Here is a 20,505-nt window from a genome sequence, read left to right as displayed (position 1 = left end):
GTGGTACTTGGAAAATGTTTGGCACATTTGTTGTACCCATCCTGAATCGATATGAACAGGAAATTCAAAAACTAATGGGGACAAGGCAGAAGAAATCAGAAAAGGTCTCATCTCTGTAATACCACAATGTCCACAGCCTATTATTTTTTTCTTAAGCAACTGTCTGTTAAGTAGTCATTATAAAAAAAAAGATTCCATTTAACAAAAAGCATAAAGGATGAGGGTAACTATTGTTACTATGAAATGAAAATAGTCTTTGCTTGCAGGAGTAGAACTAAGTACATTGACCCTCCCAAATCCTGCATTCGAGGGAGGCTCAAGCAATGTGCGTAAATATGTCATGTCAAGTAACTTTTAATAAGTTACAACTCTCAGACCTCATGAGGTTCAGCTTAGATAGATAGGACAACCACCAAACCCTAAAACTTAAAATCCCAAACCCTAAACCCTTCATAATCCACCAAATGTTTAAAGGAGCAAACAAAAGTTATGGGCTTATCCTCTGAGTATTTAGTCAAAAGCATTTTTGCAATTGTTCCATCTTATCCACAAAAATGCAATTCCACTTTCATGGTCAACATAATATAGTTTCCAATTTTACATCAAGTAGCGATTTAGACTTCCTTTGCAACTAAGTCCTCCGATAACATTCATTTCATCAATGCAAAGGCAACACTAGCATGCAAAAGCAGCATCATGCAACGAAAGGTGGCATTCAATTAATTCGACAAACACTAATATCCATACAATCTGTAGAATCAAACAATTTGTGAGTTGTGCCAACAGCTGTCAATTAAGAAACAAAGTCACGCCAAAATGATATTCCAACATGAAATGATCTAGAGTTGGGTGATTTTTTTCTGGTCAGAATGATGATATTCAAAAAGAGTACTTCAAACTATGAATCTTCACAATACATTTTCAGGGCATAAATGAGAATTGATAATAAAAAAATTTATGCAAAACTGTGGAAAAGGATATAGCCAACAAAAAAAATGGCAAAATCAAAGACATGGAAAAATGGTGAGCACAGAACAGAGAAATCACAGACTCCCATGAGCAAACAAGCGGTGAAATGGACAAACTAGAGACACCATAAAATAGACGACTTACGATCTGAACGTCGGTGTCATCAAGCAATATTGGAGGCAAATCCTTAAGCCTGACTTCTTTGGACTCGACCTGAGCCCTATCGGATGCACTGGGACCCTGCACGCCACAAACCAAAAACAGTGAACAAGAATTACAGAAAAATATATACGGTAATAACAACAAGGAAAGCAGGAGGGGAGAGAGATTGTACGGGATAGGAAAGAAAGGACTTAAGGGCCGGGATGGAAGAACGAATGGCGTGCATGAGCTCAATCCGCTGGGTCGGGGTGGGAGAAGAGGGGCCGAGGAGGGCCGCCTCGATCGTCGACAGGAGCTCGCGCGGAGAGACCATCGCTTCCTTCGTCTAGGGCTTCGTCGTCGGAAACCCTATCAAGGGAAGCGAAGGGAGAGGAGGAATAAGCCCTTCTTAGCTTCCCGGAGAGTGAGAGAGAGGCTGTCGAGGGGGGTGATTTGAAACCCTAATAAGCCGGAAATGAGGGCGGGCTTTTTCTTTGACTCCGATCCGAGGTGGCGGGAGACCGGCCTACCAAAGCTGGCCGAGTCGAACCGCACCATGACGCATCCCCGTGTGACCCAACCTTCGTTGCCAGTGCTTTAATGATTTCTGAAGCGGAAACTTGGTGGCTGTCAGGTTGTGTTTCTGGAAACTGTTTTCAGTTTTCTAAAAACAACAAATCATTTTAAGGATGTTTAGGGAATAGTTTATCTTTTCTTATATCTGGAAAAGATTTTACTAAAAGCAGATGTTTTCTCCTCGTCTTATATTATTTTTGCCTGTTGTTTATATGGTTCATATAAAAAAATTCTGATAAAAATAACATATATGAAAACACATTTTTTAGCATGGTTTCACATGCAAGTCTTACGATACCCGTAAAAATTGTGGAACTACCTAAGCGAATTTTATTATTTAAAAATTATATACAAATTTATTTTTTTCGATGTTATTTTCAGCATATCGATGCCAGATATCATCGATTTTGATCACTAATCCAATATAGTGAAATTGATATGACTTGTACAATTTTTAGAATCGGTCACATATGACAGAGGTAAATTTTGTGAAATATGATGTGAGTAATGTCTTCGAAAATAAAAATATTTATATCTCGTATCTCATATTTTAAATTTTAATTTATTCTTGCAAAAGAATGTTATGTCTAGTAAACTTCTAATGATCATGATTGATACGGAAAAGCTTGCGAGCTCCCCGAGCTCCCCTCAGTCGTCGGTAGCGATCTACCCTACATGACTTGTCGAGGTTGGCACACAAAACTCACTCCTTATTGATACTATAATTAAAAAACTCATGTTCGTATTAATAACTGGTAACTCATCTCCTGATGACATCTCAACAAAAGTCATATCATTGGTTTCAATAGCCTTCCCTTTTATATAACTGATTGAGGGACTACTCCCTACCGAATACAAAGAGGTAAGGGAGTCAATCAAAAGGCATCCCAACGGTCCGCCCAAGGTACCAGAGGACACATGCTAACGAGCCACCCTCATTAATGCCCTCATCATACAAGGTAAGAGGGGCCTTGGCTAACACACATCTAAACTGCTTGATGCTTAAATATAAAAGCCAAGCCCTATACCAAGATAGGGGGCAGGCAAAAACCCTCTACTATCTCATTTATACTGCTTATACTACTGTATTTTTTCCTCTTTTATCTTTTGCTGACTTAAACATCAAATGAACTGAGTTGGGATACTCCCAACATGGACTAGCTGTGCATGACACCCGACGCCATTCAGAGACACAATTATGAGGTGGCTCGACAACTAGGAGAATCTAGCTCTCATATTCAACTTCTCCATAGCAAAGTCAGGCCACTCATAGTGAATCACCTCCTTTAGCGGACTCTCTACATCGGCTAGCCACGTCAACTCTCCTATCAATAAAGAGTCATCAAGAAGGATATGTAAATTCGATGATGAATCAATCAACTTAACTCATTAGTCGATGGTGTCTATCTATGATCAAGATAGTGTCTATATGTTAAAGGCTCCAAGTGAATTATATATTTTTTAATTGTTCTTTAATTGTTGACGTAAAAAGCCCATTGTGAGTTCTATATTTTTAATGAGTTCATTTTTAATATATTATTTTATATATTGTTAGCTTTATAATTGTTGGTTTAATAAGAGATAATTTCATTGAGTGTCATGTCGATGGCATGTCTATGCATGCGTTGAATGGAACTCATATGTCTTGATAAAAAAATAATTATTATATTGTTCCTATCGCTATTATTCCAAAACATAATTTTTGTTTTAGAAGCCTCGATTGTTATTATGTATATTAGGTACTTATTATGTGGTGCTTAGTTGTGTTTTGTATTATACGAATGCATCAAACATTAGAGGAATATTTTTATGTTTGGTCATCCCCTTCTTCTTTTGACTTGAGATGTATCGATTATAAGGATTATGCTTTTAAGATGCCTTTGTGTATTGGGCACACACATGTTATCTCCTTCTTCTTTTTGACTTGAGATATATCAATTATAAGGATTATGCTTTTAAAATGCTTTTGTGTATTGGGTATACACATGTCATCCCCTTCTTTCGACTTATGTATCAACTATAAGGATTATGATTTTAAGATGCCTTTGTGTATTGGGCCTACACATGTCATCCCCTTCTTCTTTTGACTTGAGATGTATCGACTATAAGGATTATGCTTTTAAGATGTCTTTGTGTTTTGGGCATACACAAGTCATCCTCTTCTTCTTTTGACTTGAGATGTATCGATTATAAGGATTATAGTTTTAAGATGCATTTATGTATTGGGCATATACACATGATGGTAAAAGCAACTTTTCGAGTTACATCAAGCATTTTGATTACTTTCTTTCTTTGCCATATGCATTTTACGATAAGTTTTAGATATTATCGACTACGTCATACACTTTATTTTTTTTTTTAATCATTGGTGCACCCATCACACACTAAATACTTTTGTCATATACCTCAAAATTAGTTAAAAGGCTGTCAAGGTGAATTAGATTAACTTTTAAGGTAACGATTGTGATATTAAGATGATTGATAAGATCATCGATATGGGTTACTTAAATTAGTTTTGGTTGAGTAATGATAAAAGGTTCCGTTGATGAGTAGCTATATACTGGTGTTAGATGCATCCTTCATGAGATAAAAGAGGGTGTCAACGTGAAAAATGACATAAGATGAATTCTTTGTCAATCGGGCTTTAATCATCATCAGTTGTACTAAATAAAAATATCAATTAGTTTAGCTGATAAAAGTTTTGATATTTTATTATAACGTTCTGAATTCGAATTTCACATTTGTCACTTACATTTGCAAAAAAAAAAAAAATCTTATTCGAGTCATAAATTGGAGACAATAAACACACAGTACATTATATATTAATTCTTACTTCAGTCGGTTATGCAAGTCACGTTGAGATCAACGCTCGAATCAGCCAATAAACTCCTTGTCATCTTGGAAGCTGATATTATATATCCGACAAATGCTGACTGAAATCCACATGTGGAATGCTAAATGACAAAAAACACAGCTCGTATCAACCGATTACGACAAAGATTCCAAGCCACGCATTAGGCAGATGCTACTCACGATAGAAGTGTCCGTAGTGTTGTACGGGATCCAAATACTCGATGCTGTCTATACAGCTTCGCCGGCGATGGTTGTTTGTGATACACCTTCTACCAGATTGGCTGTTTCCTCTGCTCCAAATGTTTTTATTTACATACAGAGGGATCGTTAGATACCTTTCTAGCCGTCATTGGGAAGAACGGAGAGCGCAGCGAGGATGGAGGTGGAGAACAAGCACATCATCATCAAGCACGCCATCGACGGTCTCCCCACCGAGTCCGACTTCGAGCTCCGGAGCACGCCGCTGGTCCTCTCCGTCGCGCAGGGGTCCAAGGAAGTGGTCGTCAAGAACTTGTTCCTGTCGATCGATCCTTACCAGCTCAACCGCATGAAGACGTGCAGCTCCTCGCAGAAGACCTTTGCAGCTGCAGCACGCATCCAGCCCGGGCAGGCGAGCTTCCTGTTAATTATCGTCGTTCGTTGGGTTTGCTAGCTTGTTTCTTCACGAGCTCGGTGTGCATCTCGCGACCTTTGCTACAGAGAATCGATGCCTTCGGCGTGGGGAAGGTCGTGGTCTCAGGGAACGAGGAGTTCGAAAGAGACGATGTGGTGGTCGGACTTCTGGCCTGGGAGGAATACACGGTCGTCCGGCCGGGAACCACGTTGACCAAGGTTGACCCGAATGAGTTCCCCCTGTCATACCATGTGAGCATCTTAGGTAATCATATCAGAGAGACGCAGGAAATGGACCCACAAGATTTACAGACGGAGAAGGCCACGAGACACACTGATCATGGCGCACTGCTGTTTGCCGCAGGGCCGAGTGGATTGACGGCTTACGCTGGCTTCTACGACATTTGCAAGCCGAAGAAGGGGGAGAAGGTCTTCGTCTCTACAGCATCCGGTTCGGTGGGGAGTTTGGTCGGCCAATACGCCAAGCTCTCTGGTTGCTACGTCGTGGGATGCGCCGGAAGCAAGACGAAGGTGGATCTTCTAAAAGAGAAGCTTGGATTTGATGACGCATTTAACTACAAAGAAGAACCTGATCTGAAGTCTGCTCTTAGAAGGTAAGACAGATCCCATCTTGCACCGATCTTTGCAAGCAGCAGTTCATACTTCCTGATTACTTCTATGAATAGGTACTTCCCGGAAGGAATCGACATATACTTCGACAACGTTGGTTCTGCGATGTTAGATGCTGCAGTCGCCAACATGAACCTCTTTGGTAGAGTTGCATTATGCGGAGCAATCTCCGAGTACACGGACGCAGGCAAGCGAGCGGCGCTTGATATGGTCGATGTGATCTATAAACGGATCACACTCCGCGGGTTCCTCGCCTTGGATCACCTTAACCTGTACGCTGGATTCATATCGTCCACATCCGACCATCTTCGCCATGGCAGAATGCGAGCAGTCGAAGACATATCCACTGGCCTCGAAAGCGTGCCATCCGCTTTTGCTGGGCTGTTTCGAGGTGATAATGTCGGCAAAAAGCTCGTGCAATTGACAAGTTTGTGATAGACTGAATTGCAGCGGAAAGCTTTTGGGCGAATTTTCGAAAAAACGTTTATTTTTCAAAATTTTACGCGTTCTTATTTTGAAAACTTATGAAACAGCGCTCCTAATTTTATGAAAAAACTATTTTACCTTCTTTGAATGGACTCATCGTTACTTTTGTCATCCCACCATTACATGTAACCCTTATGGTAGCCCGCAACCCTCCTTCTTTATGCATATCGCTCCCGCTACTATAATCCTCGTGCGAGAGTTGATCACCCCCATTCGTTGCGTATAAGTTTGCACTTCACTAGCATCAAGCGAGCACCATCATCGTCGAATGTTGGATTCTAACAAGGGCGACAATGCAGGTTATGGCTAATGGGCTGAGTTGGGTGAAGGAGGTAACTAAGGATAAAATGATTATTAAAAAAATTTTAATTTTTTTTTCAAAATATGAATATTATGTGAAGAATTTCAAAAAAGTAAATATTTTTTCTAGAAATTCACTCGAAGTTTTTTATAATTTGAAATAGATTTTATACTCTTAGAAATAAATTATGTACTCTTTCATACTCTTAAGAGGGTTTCGTGAAGTTACATTAGGTATTGGTTGATGTACATTATTGTAAGCTTTGAAAATTTTAGAGATTAAGGAAAGAGAAGGGCAATGATGATACTCAAAAGAAGATGATGATATTTAGGAATCCAAAAAGTGTATTTATGATTAATAACCTTAAAGTTATTCTCTCTAATCATTTGTAGAGGGCAAGTGATGATACTGTTTACATAACCAATAAAATCATAATCGATTAAATAAAATTAAGTATAATAAGAGGTATAATATGTGGATTTGAGTTTGAGAGGAGCTTCGATTACATTATTAATGAAGAGAAGAGTATTTTCAAGAATAAAAGAATTGGGGGTGACATGAGATGAGATGAGTGACTAGTTGAACATATATCACCGATCATATCAAAAAATGGAGAAAAAAAATTTCAAAACCGCTTACAAGAAAAAGAGATTAACTAGAGCATAAAGCTAAATAGAAACTGCAATTCTATATTCAATCATGATGAAAGAGATGCTACAAAGTATAATAGTGGCAAAAAATTACCTAAGAAAAAAAGTATAAAACAATAATAGCAAAAAAAATATTTAAAAAAACCTCTTTGAAGTAACTATGGCTATGATATCAGAAGACAAAAAATAATTAATTAAAATTTATATATACAAAGAGATTATAAAATATGATAATTACATAATTATCTTAATCAATAATAAATATAAATTATTTTTTAAATTATTTTATAATTTAGGAAATCATATTGATATCATGATATTTATTATTAATAGAATCCTCATAATATGTTATCATAATTTTCATAATTTAAAATTATAATAATATAGTATTAAAATATTAAAATAATAAGAGGATGTGGATACACTTATCTTTCCGAACGGTGATACCCCTTCTGCCTGATTCGCTGTTCCGGCTGCTCCACATGTTTCTATTTACGGAGAGAGGGACCATTAAGTAGCCACCATTGGGAAGAACAGGGAGCGCAGCGAGGATGGAGCTGGAGAACAAGCACATCATCATCAAGCACGCCATCGATGGCCTCCCCACCGAGTCCGACTTCGAGCTCCGGAGCGCGCCGCTTGTCCTCTCCGTCGCGCAGGGGTCCAAGGAAGTAGTCGTCAAGAACTTGTTCCTGTCGATCGATCCCTACCAGCTCAACCGCATGAAGACGTACAGTTCCACACAGAAGACCTCTGCTGCTGCAACACGCATCCAGCCCGGGCAGGCGAGCTTCCTGTTAATTATCGTCGTTCGTTGGGTTTGCTAGCTTGTTTCTTCACGAGCTCGGCGTGCATCTGGCGACCTTTGCTACAGAGAATCGATGCCTTCGGAGTGGGGAAGGTCGTGGTCTCAGGGAACGAGGAGTTCGAAAGAGACGATGTGGTGGTCGGACTTCTGGCCTGGGAGGAATACACGGTCGTCCGGCCGGGAACCACGTTGACCAAGGTTGACCCGCATGAGTTCCCCCTGTCATACCATGCGAGCATCTTAGGTAATTATCAGAGAGACGCAGGAAATGGATCCACAAGATTGACAGACGGAGAAGGCCACGAGACACTCTGATCATAACGCACTGCTGTTTGCCGCAGGGACGAGTGGATTGACAGCTTACGCTGGCTTCTACGACATCTGCAAGCCGAAGAAGGGGGAGACGGTCTTCGTCTCCGCAGCATCCGGTTCGGTGGGGAGTTTGGTCGGCCAATACGCCAAGCTCTCTGGCTGCTACGTCGTGGGATGCGCCGGAAGCAAGACGAAGGTGGATCTTCTAAAAGAGAAGCTTGGATTTGATGACGCGTTTAACTACAAAGAAGAACCTGATCTAAAGTCTGCTCTTAGAAGGTAAGACAGATCCCATCTTGTATCGATCTTTGCAAGCAGCAGTTCATACTTCCTGATTACTTTTATGAATAGGTACTTCCCGGAAGGAATCGACATATACTTCGACAACGTTGGTTCTGCGATGTTAGAGGCTGCAGTCGCCAACATGAACCTTTTTGGTAGAGTTGCAGTATGCGGAGCAATCTCCGAATACGCGGACGCTGGCAAGCGACTGGCGCTTGATACGGTCGATGTGATCTATAAACGGATCACACTCCGCGGGTTCCTCGCCTTCGATCACCTTCACGTGTACGCTGGATTCATATCGTCCACATCCGACCATCTTCGCCATGGCAGAATGCGAGCAGTCGAAGACATATCCACTGGCCTCGAAAGCGTGCCATCTGCTTTTGCTGGGCTGTTTCGAGGTGATAATGTCGGCAAAAAGCTCGTGCATTTGACAAGTTTGTGATAGACTGAATTGCTTGTGATGAATAAGAGCGGAAAGCTTTTGGCGAATTTTCGAAAAAACGTTTATTTTTCAAAAATTTACATGTTCTTACTAATTTTATGAAAATTTTATTTTACCTTTTGTTTTTCTACGGGACCCATCATTACCTCTGTCATCCCAATCATTGCTCGTAATCCTCGTCGAAGCTTGCAAGTCCCTTTCTTCATGCGGATCGCTCCCTCCACTATAGCTCTTGTGCTAGAGTTGATCGTCTCCTTTCATCACGCATAAGTTCACACTCCACTGGCATCGAACGAGCGCCATCATCATTGATTATTGAGTTCCGACGAAGGTGACAATGCAGGCGATGGCTAATGGGCTGGGCTGGGTAAAGGGTTTAACTAAAGTAAGGATAAAATGATTATTAAAAAATATTTAATTATTTTAAAATATGAATGTTATGTGAAGAATTTCAAAAAAATAAATATTTTTTCTAAAAATTCACTCGAATCTTTTTATCGTCAATAATGTACAGTAGGAGAATGAATTGTTTACATTGTGATAGGAGACAATGGTGGGTCCCATGGTACCTGCATTATCGGACGACGATGAAAGGGGTATTAGAGAGAGTGAGTTTCACTGTGTTATCCCGAGATGATCGATTGACTTGTCTCATAATTCTTCAAAACTTATAAGTTTATCACGAGATCTCCTTATAATTTGGACCAAGAATATTTAATACATGAAAAAAATGATCTCTTTATCATTAGAGTTTTAAAGAATTTCTAGAAGTTGCATTAGGTGACTACGAGATTGGTTGATGTATATTATTGTAAATTTGGACTATACTTCGTAAGAAAAAATTTGTAGAGACTAAGGAATAATTTGATGAGAGAGAAAGGTAATGATAACACTTCTAAAAAAATGATATTGACCTATTAAAAAAATATATTTAGGATTAATAATCTTAAGATTATTCTCTCTAATCATTTGTAGAGGAAAAGTGATGATATTATTTACTTAACCCATAATATCATAATCGATTAAATAATCAAGTATAATAAGAGATATAGTTTGTGAATATGAGTTTGAGAGGAGCTTGGATTGCAATGTTAATGGAGTCAATAGTATTTTCAATAGTAAAATAATTGGGGGTGATACGAAGAGTTATTACCGATCATGCCAAAAAGTCAAGAAAAAAAAAATGCAAAGGCACTTATAAAAAAGAAAAGTTTATTAAAGTATAAAACTAAATAGAAATTGTAATGCTATATTCAACCAGTTGAAAGAATAGGTACAGCAAAGCATTACCTTTAACTATGATAAAGGAAAAGGTATAAAGAAATAATAGTAAAAATAAAATTAAAAAAATCTTTTGAGCAATTATGGTTATGATATCATGAGAAAAAATAATTAATTAATTTTTTAATTGAGAGTGACTATGAATTTATATACACAAAGAGAGATTACAAAATATGATAATTATATATATTTTTAATTAATAATCAATATAAAATATTTATTAAATTATTTTATAATTTAGAAAATCATATTGATATTATGATTTTTATTATTGATAGAATCTTCATGTTATCATAATTTTTATAATTTAAAATTATAATGATATAATATCAAAAATATTAAAATAATAAAAGGACGAGGACACTCTTTCTTCTATCTGCCAGATTGGCGTGTTTATCGTTACGCAGCAAGGGATCGTTAACTAGCCGCCATTGGCAAGAACAGAGAGCGCAGCGAGGATGGAGGTGGAGAACAAGCACATCATCATCAAGCACGCCATCGATGGCCTCCCCAACGAGTCCGACTTCGAGCTCCGGAGCGCACCGCTTGTCCTCTCCGCCGCGCAGGGGTCCAAGGAAGTAGTCGTCAAGAACTTGTTCCTGTCGATCGATCCCTACCAGCTCAACCGCATGAAGACGTACAGTTCCACACAGAAGACCTCTGCTGCTGCAACACGCATCCAGCCCGGGCAGGCGAGCTTCCTGTTAATTATCGTCGTTCGTTGGGTTTGCTAGCTTGTTTCTTCACGAGCTCGGCGTGCATCTGGCGACCTTTGCTACAGAGAATCGATGCCTTCGGAGTGGGGAAGGTGGTGGTCTCAGGGAACCAGGAGTTCGAAAGAGACGATGTGGTGGTCGGACTTCTGGCCTGGGAGGAATACACGGTCGTCCGGCCGGGAACCACGTTGACCAAGGTTGACCCGCATGAGTTCCCGCTGTCATACCATGCGAGCATCTTAGGTAATTATCAGAGAGACGCAGGAAATGGATCCACAAGATTGACAGACGGAGAAGGCCACGAGACACTCTGATCATAACGCACTGCTGTTTGCCGCAGGGACGAGTGGATTGACAGCTTACGCTGGCTTCTACGACATCTGCAAGCCGAAGAAGGGGGAGACGGTCTTCGTCTCCGCAGCATCCGGTTCGGTGGGGAGTTTGGTCGGCCAATACGCCAAGCTCTCTGGCTGCTACGTCGTGGGATGCGCCGGAAGCAAGACGAAGGTGGATCTTCTAAAAGAGAAGCTTGGATTTGATGACGCGTTTAACTACAAAGAAGAACCTGATCTGAAGTCTGCTCTTAGAAGGTAAGACAGATCCCATCTTGTATCGATCTTTGCAAGCAGCAGTTCATACTTCCTGATTACTTCTATGAATAGGTACTTCCCGGAAGGAATCGACATATACTTCGACAACGTTGGTTCTGCGATGTTAGAGGCTGCAGTCGCCAACATGAACCTCTTTGGTAGAGTTGCAGTATGCGGAGCAATCTCCGAATACGCGGACGCTGGCAAGCGAGTGGCGCTTGATATGGTCGATGTGATCTATAAACGGATCACACTCCGCGGGTTCCTCGCCTTGGATCACCTTCACGTGTACGCTGGATTCATATCGTCCACATCCGACCATCTTCGCCATGACAGAATGCGAGCAGTCGAAGACATTTCCACTGGCCTCGAAAGCGTGCCATCTGCTTTTGCTGGGCTGTTTCGTGGTGATAATGTCGGCAAAACGCTGGTGCAGTTGAATGAGTGAATCGCTTGTGATGAATAACAGCGGAAAGCTTTTGGACGAATTTTCTAAAAAATATTTATTTTTCGCGTCCTTCAAAGATCATTTTACTTTTTTTTTCTTCTGGTGACCCATCGTTACCCGCCGCTGGCGGTAGCCCTCGTGCGAGGGCTCGTCGTCACCCGCATCCCCCCTCTTTCGTGCGAGATCGCCCCCTCCACTGTAGTCCTCGCGCGAGAGTTGGCCGCCCCCCTCCATTGCGCGCTGGTTTGCCCTCCACTTGCTTCGATCGAGCACCACCGTTGTCGACTGTTCGGTTCCGACGACGGCGACGATAAAGGTGATGGTTGATGGGCTAGGCTAGGCTGGGCTGGGCTGGGCGGACGCGGGACGGAGGGGGTAATCGACGGAAGTATAAAATGATTAGTAAAAAACACTATTTCAAAAAAAAAATTCTGTGAAGAATTTCAAAAAAATAATTTTTTTTTCCAGAAATTCGCTCGAAGCTTTTTATCGTCAATGGACCGCCGGAGAATGAATTGCCTGGGTTACTACGGGAGACCGTGGTGGGTCGCATAGTACCCGCACTGTCTGACAATGATGACGGGGGTCGGTGAGAGGGTGACTTTATCTGCGATGTCTCCAAGACGATCGGTTGACGTGTCGTCTCTTAGGCCGATATTTTGGCTATCCGGTCCCACTTGATCTGGACCCGTCACCGATTGGTGGCCGACACCCGGGAGGTAAACGCACCACTTCCGACATTGCCCACCGGGACCTTTAAAATGCTTCGCGCAGCGACTTGATTCACCGTGACCAGGTGCCCTGGCTTTTCTACGCGCCACGTGATTGCCGCCACAACCGCCTCCCGTGCTTTGTCGTCTCTTAAGTCGTGCATCAAAGCAGCTCTCTCATCCACCATCCAACCGAAGCACGACAGTTCATCACGACCCGCTCGCCCGACTACACGCGTGATCCCAACACCCTCTCCCTCTCCGTCTCGCTCGCACAAGTAACAGATATCGGATTCCGGTCCATCGGAACCGAAAGCAGCCGGTGGTGCGCCATCCAAGGCCGGTGGTTGGTGGGCCATGGAGACGAAACAGCCATCTCCGCCGCCGCCACCGCTGCTGCAGCAGCTGCGGCGGCGGAAGTGGGTGGTACCCCTGCTCGCCTCTTTCTTCATCTCGTCCCTCCTCATCTCCGCCTTCGTCTTCTCTTCGTCGTCGCCCTTCTTTGCCGCCTCCTCCTTGTCTCGCCATGCTCTCCTCCTCCTTTCCTTTTCCCAGATCCCCTCCCCCGGCGGCGACGAGCCCCACTTCGTCGAGTCCAAGCTCCGCTTCCCGCCACCGTCCGGAGCATCGGCTCGGCCGGTCCCCCGCCTTGCTTACCTTATCTCCGGCTCAGCCGGGGACGGCGGCAGTATCCGCCGGACCCTCCGCGCGCTCTATCACCCGGCCAACCAGTACGTGCTCCACCTCGATCTCGAAGCCTCCGCAGCAGAGCGCCTCGAGCTCGCCACCGTCATCCGAGACGATCCGGTCTACACTCGTTTCGGCAACGTCAGGGTCGTCGCCCGAGCCAACCTCGTCACTTATCGTGGGCCCACGATGGTCTCCAACACCCTTCACGCCGCCGCCATCCTCCTCAAGGAGGGCGGCGACTGGGACTGGTTTATCAATCTCAGTGCCTCCGATTACCCTCTCATCACCCAGGACGGTACGATGGGTTACCCAATCATTTGATGTGGCTTTTATATCTACTTCGCATTAGGATTTTCCTAATTTGGTTCTATACATTATGTTCCTGCAATCTGATTTTTTTTGTTTGCTTTCTTGCCATCAATTTGGAATTCTAAATTGATATTTTCCCCGCTTAAAATATTTAATGAATATGTTGGGTATCATATGCTGGTTAGGCCTTGCACAGAATATTTGGTTGCTGGGTTTGCTTTTCCACATTCCTCTGTTGGGAGATGCTATCTGGGTAGAGCGCATCTGTTGGCAACACATGTTTACATGTACTGCAATTAGGTATCTGGTGCCTCTCATTGAGCTACCAATGTGATCTGTCATTTAGTTTGATGTCATCATTCCACCATTGAAATTCATATTCTTGACCGGATACACTTTCTTGTAAGCACCTCTTAGTGAGAACCAAACTGGCCCTTGTGTGTAGGAAGTTACTCTTAATTTTTTTTATTTGATAGATCAAATGATATGTTGTTTGCTTCTAGATAGATAAGTTGTCTTAACTTCTGAAGCTCTTTTATCCCCTTTTGTCGATCTCGTTGATTATTTTTTAATATTATCAAAAAGTTAAGTAGTTTTCAATTCAGGAAACGGTTCTAGTTCAAGGAAGTTATGTTTTCAAATGACTGATTTATTATACCATCCAATTCTTGGTTGCATGTAATAGCAGTTCCATTTTGCTTGATGCTCAATTTTCTTGTCTTTGGCAGATCTATTGTACACACTGTCAAGTTTGACTAGAGACCTGAACTTTATAGAGCACACTAGTGACATTGGATGGAAGGAGTACGTAAGATTTATGTTGATTCATTATTTGAGATCTTTATATGGCCTTTCCAATTGGAGCTTTGGTCTGGGAGAAGCTTTTCAATTTAGATTCATTCGGGTAATGGTCTCCTAAGAAGTAAATTTTATGATTTGTGGTGCAGGTATCACAGGGCTAGGCCTTTAATTATAGACCCTGGGCTTTATAGCATGCACAAAACAGATTTATTTTGGGTTTCTGAGAAAAGAAGCATGCCCACTGCATTCAAGCTCTTTACAGGTACTAGTATAGGTCTAACTCATTATTTCATGTGTATAGTTTACTAATAATTTATCTAGTTTGCATTTCTTGTATGAAACATGCTTTCATAGTGGGTTACATGTTAGTTGGTGATTATTTAAACAATCATGCATGGTGGGCAATTGTCCGCTTAAACTCGGAACTATGACAATCTAGTTATTCAGGTGACCATGTATTGCTACTGCAACTAGGAAGTTGTGGCAGATTGACAGTTTCTTTCCATCTGCTTTGACATGCAAGATACGATGGAATAGTGTACATGATATTAGTTGGTTGAGTAATGCCAGTGTGACATATGATTACTATTTTTTATGTATAACAGGTGGCTGTCAGATTTATATAGTTATGTTATTCAATGCTCTCATATAACTGTATTTGTATCTGTGTTTTGCTACCAAAACTTTTGAGATATGGATATGTCTATGAGTTGCATTTGGGTGTCCCAATAATATAAAAATACTTAAAACATTGAAAAGTTTTTAACCAAAATAAGAAGAGGTTATTTGATCAGTCTCAAATAATTTAACACAAATTCTATTCTTAGTTTTGTGAATGATGAGACCACATCATAGATTGTTTGAGGGATCAGGAATGAGATAAGTACTGGAAAAAAAAAATTGAATGGGCTAGGATTTGGTACATAGAGGTCAAACGGAATTGGCATGGAATATGATAGAAACATCCACTGCCACTTAGGACAATATGCGATGACTTGGGGTTGGACTGGAAGGAACTGGCCTGTCATTAATTGAGGTCAGTCTGAGAATGATGGGGATTCCTGAACATCTTTTGGACTTTGTGGCTCCGGGCCAACTGATTTCAATTTTGTTGAGGTTCTGAATTGATCTAGCATATCCGAATCAAGGTTGGTGAATCCTGTAGATCGTGGCATTGCAAGGAATTGGCCTTGCTTGAATCTGGGATTGGTGGGATTTCTGAGCATCCTTTGGATTTTTTGGCTCCATCTGACTGATTTCAGTTTTGTTGGGGATTCTGAATCAATCTAGCAAATTTTGGTCAAGATTGGTGAATTCTTTAGATCTTTTGGTTCACGTTTAGGAACTGTATCAAAGAATCCTGGGCCTAAAACCTGTACATGTTCACTGCAGACAACACAAAAGGATGCTGAAAGTGGTATTTGGAAATCAAGTGCCCTCAATATCTATGATTTTCTAACCTTACCATAAAAATACCAGCTTTTGTTATTGTTGCAACCCAAAGCTGAACTGTTTGCTTATCATCTGATGAAGGTAAATATACAAGAAAAATAGAAAATTTGTTCAAGGCTTAAGGGAAGCTTATTAATTGGACTGAAATATAATGAGTTACAATCATTACTAATTATGGATCTTTGAAGTCTTACTTGGGGAAAATGGAGTTATCACACAGGATGTACCCCTGTGTGTGGGGAGACTTTGGCAGTTTAGCCTGTGACATGGCTTTCTTGGATTGGCCATTTTTTGGCAGTTATATCAAGCTATGCATAGAACACTGAATCAGATCTGATGGTAGTTGCTTGCTTGTTGCGCTTACAGAGTTATGTCAATTCTTCTCACTCGCATAGTATAGAAAATTGTAATCTAGGTGACTAAGGAGCAGATATCAAAGGTCGGCTCTGAAAAGAAATTGACATTGAACTTAGTGCGTTATTCATTTCTTTCACCCTTGCTTTAGGATACTCGTATTCAGTATTTATGGGCTAAGGCAAATTGCTTAAGGTCTGGCTCAGAAAGCACCTCCATCCGGGTAGAAGGCTAGGTCAAGTAACCTTCGGAGAAGAAGAAAGTCAGACAACACATATGGGATAGTCTGACCCAAGGAGCCAACTCTTCCCCATGAAGTCTCAGGCTCAGAAGGTCATAGCCAGTCACACCAAATGGGTTGGTGACGAAACTGATTGTCCGTGCTTCTTTTCTTCAGCGTGGTGTACTTCATTCTCGTATCTTAAAGCCCTAGCTTGTTAGTTTCTCCTCGAAAGTAATGTACCACTAGTTGGATAACAAGTGGACTCTTGCAACGCCACATATATAATAGTTAGAGCCAAGCTATGTAAACTCTGTGTTTCTTGTGATCTAATATTATCTTTTCTTTTGCCATTTCCATGTGTTACATGCTTCCACGAGGCAGAAACATGTGTTGATTCCCAAGTATGTTCCCACTTTTTATAGTATGTTGTCTGACAAGTATAGGAACTAGTTGTTGCATATAGTTCACATTTCTAAGATTCTTATATTAGTTGCTAGCTATGTTCGAAAAAATTATTTAGCCCATGCTTGCATATGCGTATGTGGTCTTGGCTTCAATACCACATAAGCAGCCATATACATAGTCCATGTGAACAACCACCTACATATTTTGTGGTCGCATAAGCATGAAAAAGTGATTGCTTATTTAGTATATCCTTGTTGCTATTATTTTTACCATTATATTATTGTAATTAAATAATTGATGATAATAACTATGATTGCATTTGCTTTTCTGTGATTCTTGCATCTTATCACTTCAATAATTTGTTAAAGAGTATAAACGCCACTCCATAACTTTAATATCTCTTTTTATGTCTTCTTTATGTATTCTCTGTTTGTGCCTGATTATATTTTGTTGAATATTTTAATGTAAACTGTCTATACTGCAAAGTGCAATTCCTCTCTGTGGAACTTGACCGACTGTATTCTTTAGCTTGTTTTTAAGTATTTGGTTCAAGAAACTAACGAATGGTATGCACATGAATCTTCATTAGTGAATGCTATAGGAAGCAAGTGAAAAGATGGAGAGAGCAGATTGATCTACAGTTGAAACTAATGTTAAAGTCTCATATTATAGTTCATGTTACTAAGATCTATTACATGTTTCTCATACCTGCTTCTAGCCTACTTTTATCTCCCCTTCTGTACAATCATTATCATAATTACTTTTCCATGTGATGAACATCATCTGTAATAATGAGTGTCTAGTTGTAAGTAATGATTTGGAAACATATTCAGCGTGTCAACCAATTCTTGAACAAAGATGGATAATATACCCAAAACACGAAATGTTTCATATAGGGTCAGATAATATGACTTGATAAATGGAACCATGATCTCCAAGCTGTTTGATTCTTATTGGACTCCGGATTATGTTTGTTTTCACCTTCTTTTTCTTCTACTTGCCTTATCTTTGTGGAATAATTAGCTTACCTATGCTGTGATATACTTGAAATCCAGCTCATCTTATGTTGGAAAAATAAGTAGATTTCACCAATGTGAATTTGATACTCATTTTGTCATCTAAAGAATTTGCATGTCATTTAACACACTGGACTTTTTGTATGTTCAAAGAACTTATTGTAAAACTATTTAATCAGACAAGTGCACCACCTGTGCCCGATAACCAATGGTCAAGACTGGAGATATGTACTTCTACATTTCTGATGTGTTGTCTTGTGGAGGTGTTAACTTGTAAGGTGTACTCAGATAATGTAGTTTGAATGACCTTACAGATATTATTTTCTTCAATACTGAAAGTGGATATTTTTATGGATCAGAACCCATCTTATCTTGGCATTCAGTTTCTAGTTTGTGCATGCCCTTTCCAAATTTGATAAAGCATCCATCTGTTTGCAACTCATGGAAGACTGTACTAGTTCATGTATCTCAGATGGTGGGAAAGAAAAAAGACTGAATATAAGGTCAAAATATTCATTCCATACCCTGAGATGTTGATGCTTCCATACCACTTAACCTTTGCATAACGTTTGTGGGGTTTAACACAGGATTATGCATCAAGTAGATCTTGTAGTTTATAAATGAAATATATGAATCCTTCTCTGATTATGTCACAAACAAAACGTCCATATAGCAGACACCACATGCTAATGGTGTAGAACTAGTGTGAATATACTTGCAATTGTCTCATTAACGGTTGATTTCTTTGCAGGCTCTGCTTGGATGATGGTTTCTCATCAGTTCATCGAGTTCTGTTTGTGGGGGTGGGACAACCTTCCAAGAACAGTTCTAATGTACTATGCAAACTTTTTGTCATCTCCTGAGGGCTACTTTCACACCGTCATCTGCAATGTTCCCGAGTTCCGCAACACCACTGTCAACCATGACCTTCATTTCATTTCTTGGGATAACCCTCCGAAGCAGCACCCTCACTTTCTCACCCTAGATGACTTCACAAGAATGGTCGATAGCAATGCTCCATTTGCGCGGAAGTTCGGCAGAGATGACCCAGTCCTCGACAAGATTGACGAGGCGCTGTTAGGCCGTGATCCTGATGGTTTTGTACCTAGTGCATGGTGCGACGCATTGAAGACTAATACTAGTGATGATCCACACTACACAGTGCGGACCGTCACTGAGCTCAGGCCTGGGGCAGGTGCTCAGAGGCTTAATGCCCTTATAACGGATCTGCTCTCAGTAGATGGTTTTGATGAGAAGCACTGCATTTGATATGGATAGTCTGTTGGGAGAATTGGAAACCTTCTTTTTCCTTCAAACATGGAGCATTGAGCTATCTTGGCGTACCCCTTCAGTTCAAAGCAGCAAATAGGTAATGCACCTGTTTGGTCATGATCTCGAAAGAGTAGGATTCTATGCAAATAATGGTTCATTAGTTGCTTTTGTTTGCAATATACAAGTTACTAGGTAAAGCAGCAGAGTGCAAAGTCCTTGTTATGGTTAGATTACAAGCTGCATGCGGGGCATGAAGCTCCCTTGTATCCATGAAGCCTAATGTCGAGTACAACAGATTCAATGCTGTAATATTTTTCAGCTTCAGCAGCTTTTGAGATCTGAGAGATGCATTCGCGCACTGATTTATTACCGAGGGGCACTTTTTAGCACTAATCTTGATCCAAAGACAAGTCCGTATCAAACTAGTGCAAATAAGTGGACATGGTTATGTTGTATTTTATGAAATCCAAATGCCTTGGGTTATGTTTAAGTTGTACTCAGATGGTGAATGCTGATGATGTTATCATTATAGGAACACTCGAGTGTACTTGCTATAATAAGATCGAACCCTGTTCTGAGCACAAGATTGGGGTTCGAAGGTGAGAAAGAACGAAGATTTTGGGTTCTTATATTGATAATTTATAATGGTCTTTTGTTAATTCTCTGATAAGCTCTCATGAATCCTCTTATAAATTCCTTTGTGGTATTGGCATTCATCAAAATCTTGCATCAACTGTTTTATTCCTGTATTTAATTGTAGCTAAACAACTGAAACTGTTGCGGATTGGGGTGTTAAAATATGTTTGAATTAAACTATTATAGGGTTGATCTGAATTGAATCTGTTTCTGGTTTGGTTACTTGGTTCAATTAAAGTAAGGTAGGTTTGATCTGGAACCATTTCGCTTAAAGGTAATTAATCCAGTTCAATTGTTTATAATTTTAAAAATATTTTTTTTTAAATTGATTTAATTAGGTGAATCAAATGGAAATCATAATCCAATTCGATTTGTGAAATTGAACTCACATCATTTATGTCATTGAAATTAGATCAATATCGTTACTTGTGTTGTTGGACTGGTTTGTTTAACAAATACCCTTAAGATAGTGAATTTGATTAAGTTAATATTTTTTTAAATTAAAATTGGTTCGATCCGAATATGAATCATTTC

The 20,505-nt window shown here is 40.5% G+C and overlaps 5 protein-coding genes across 7 annotated transcripts in view; 4 read left to right on the top strand and 1 right to left on the bottom strand.

The window, feature by feature from the left end:
• Window positions 1-1,609, bottom strand: part of LOC135582939 (nuclear pore complex protein NUP205-like) — a 43,356-nt gene extending 41,747 nt beyond the window's left edge. For all 3 annotated transcript variants that reach the window (XM_065160000.1, XM_065160002.1, XM_065160001.1), the window contains exons 1-2: window positions 1,304-1,609; window positions 1,114-1,209 (exon numbers count right to left, since the gene is read on the bottom strand). In XM_065160000.1, the coding sequence (XP_065016072.1) occupies window positions 1,114-1,209; window positions 1,304-1,444 (237 nt within the window). In that variant the 5' untranslated portion in view covers window positions 1,445-1,609. The remainder of the gene's footprint in view (window positions 1-1,113; window positions 1,210-1,303) is intronic.
• Window positions 1,610-4,694: 3,085 nt separating this feature from the next.
• Window positions 4,695-6,349, top strand: LOC103991300 (2-alkenal reductase (NADP(+)-dependent)-like). Its single transcript, XM_009410702.3, has 4 exons — window positions 4,695-5,149; window positions 5,239-5,416; window positions 5,516-5,765; window positions 5,838-6,349. The coding sequence occupies exons 1-4, from the start codon at window positions 4,916-4,918 to the stop codon at window positions 6,214-6,216; spliced, it is 1,041 nt and encodes a 346-aa protein (XP_009408977.2). The 5' UTR covers window positions 4,695-4,915; the 3' UTR covers window positions 6,217-6,349.
• A 1,349-nt stretch (window positions 6,350-7,698) lies between these two features.
• LOC103991299 (2-alkenal reductase (NADP(+)-dependent)) lies at window positions 7,699-9,196 on the top strand. Its single transcript, XM_009410701.3, has 4 exons — window positions 7,699-8,003; window positions 8,093-8,270; window positions 8,368-8,617; window positions 8,690-9,196. Exons 1-4 carry the CDS (start codon window positions 7,770-7,772, stop codon window positions 9,066-9,068), a joined length of 1,041 nt encoding a protein of 346 aa, XP_009408976.2. The 5' UTR covers window positions 7,699-7,769; the 3' UTR covers window positions 9,069-9,196.
• A 1,543-nt stretch (window positions 9,197-10,739) lies between these two features.
• On the top strand, window positions 10,740-12,179 carry LOC103991298 (2-alkenal reductase (NADP(+)-dependent)-like). The gene is made up of 4 exons (XM_009410700.3): window positions 10,740-11,041; window positions 11,131-11,308; window positions 11,406-11,655; window positions 11,728-12,179. Exons 1-4 carry the CDS (start codon window positions 10,808-10,810, stop codon window positions 12,101-12,103), a joined length of 1,038 nt encoding a protein of 345 aa, XP_009408975.1. The 5' UTR covers window positions 10,740-10,807; the 3' UTR covers window positions 12,104-12,179.
• Window positions 12,180-12,928: 749 nt separating this feature from the next.
• LOC135643147 (beta-glucuronosyltransferase GlcAT14B-like) lies at window positions 12,929-19,994 on the top strand. The gene is made up of 4 exons (XM_065159783.1): window positions 12,929-13,798; window positions 14,541-14,616; window positions 14,760-14,875; window positions 18,815-19,994. Exons 1-4 carry the CDS (start codon window positions 13,171-13,173, stop codon window positions 19,330-19,332), a joined length of 1,338 nt encoding a protein of 445 aa, XP_065015855.1. The 5' UTR covers window positions 12,929-13,170; the 3' UTR covers window positions 19,333-19,994.
• The last annotated feature ends 511 nt before the right edge of the window (window positions 19,995-20,505 follow it).

This window comes from Musa acuminata, chromosome BXJ3-7 (assembly GCF_036884655.1).
Source record: "Musa acuminata AAA Group cultivar baxijiao chromosome BXJ3-7, Cavendish_Baxijiao_AAA, whole genome shotgun sequence".
In the NCBI taxonomy this organism is placed as follows: Eukaryota; Viridiplantae; Streptophyta; class Magnoliopsida; order Zingiberales; family Musaceae; genus Musa; species Musa acuminata.
This window is presented reverse-complemented; position numbering and strand designations above follow the sequence as displayed.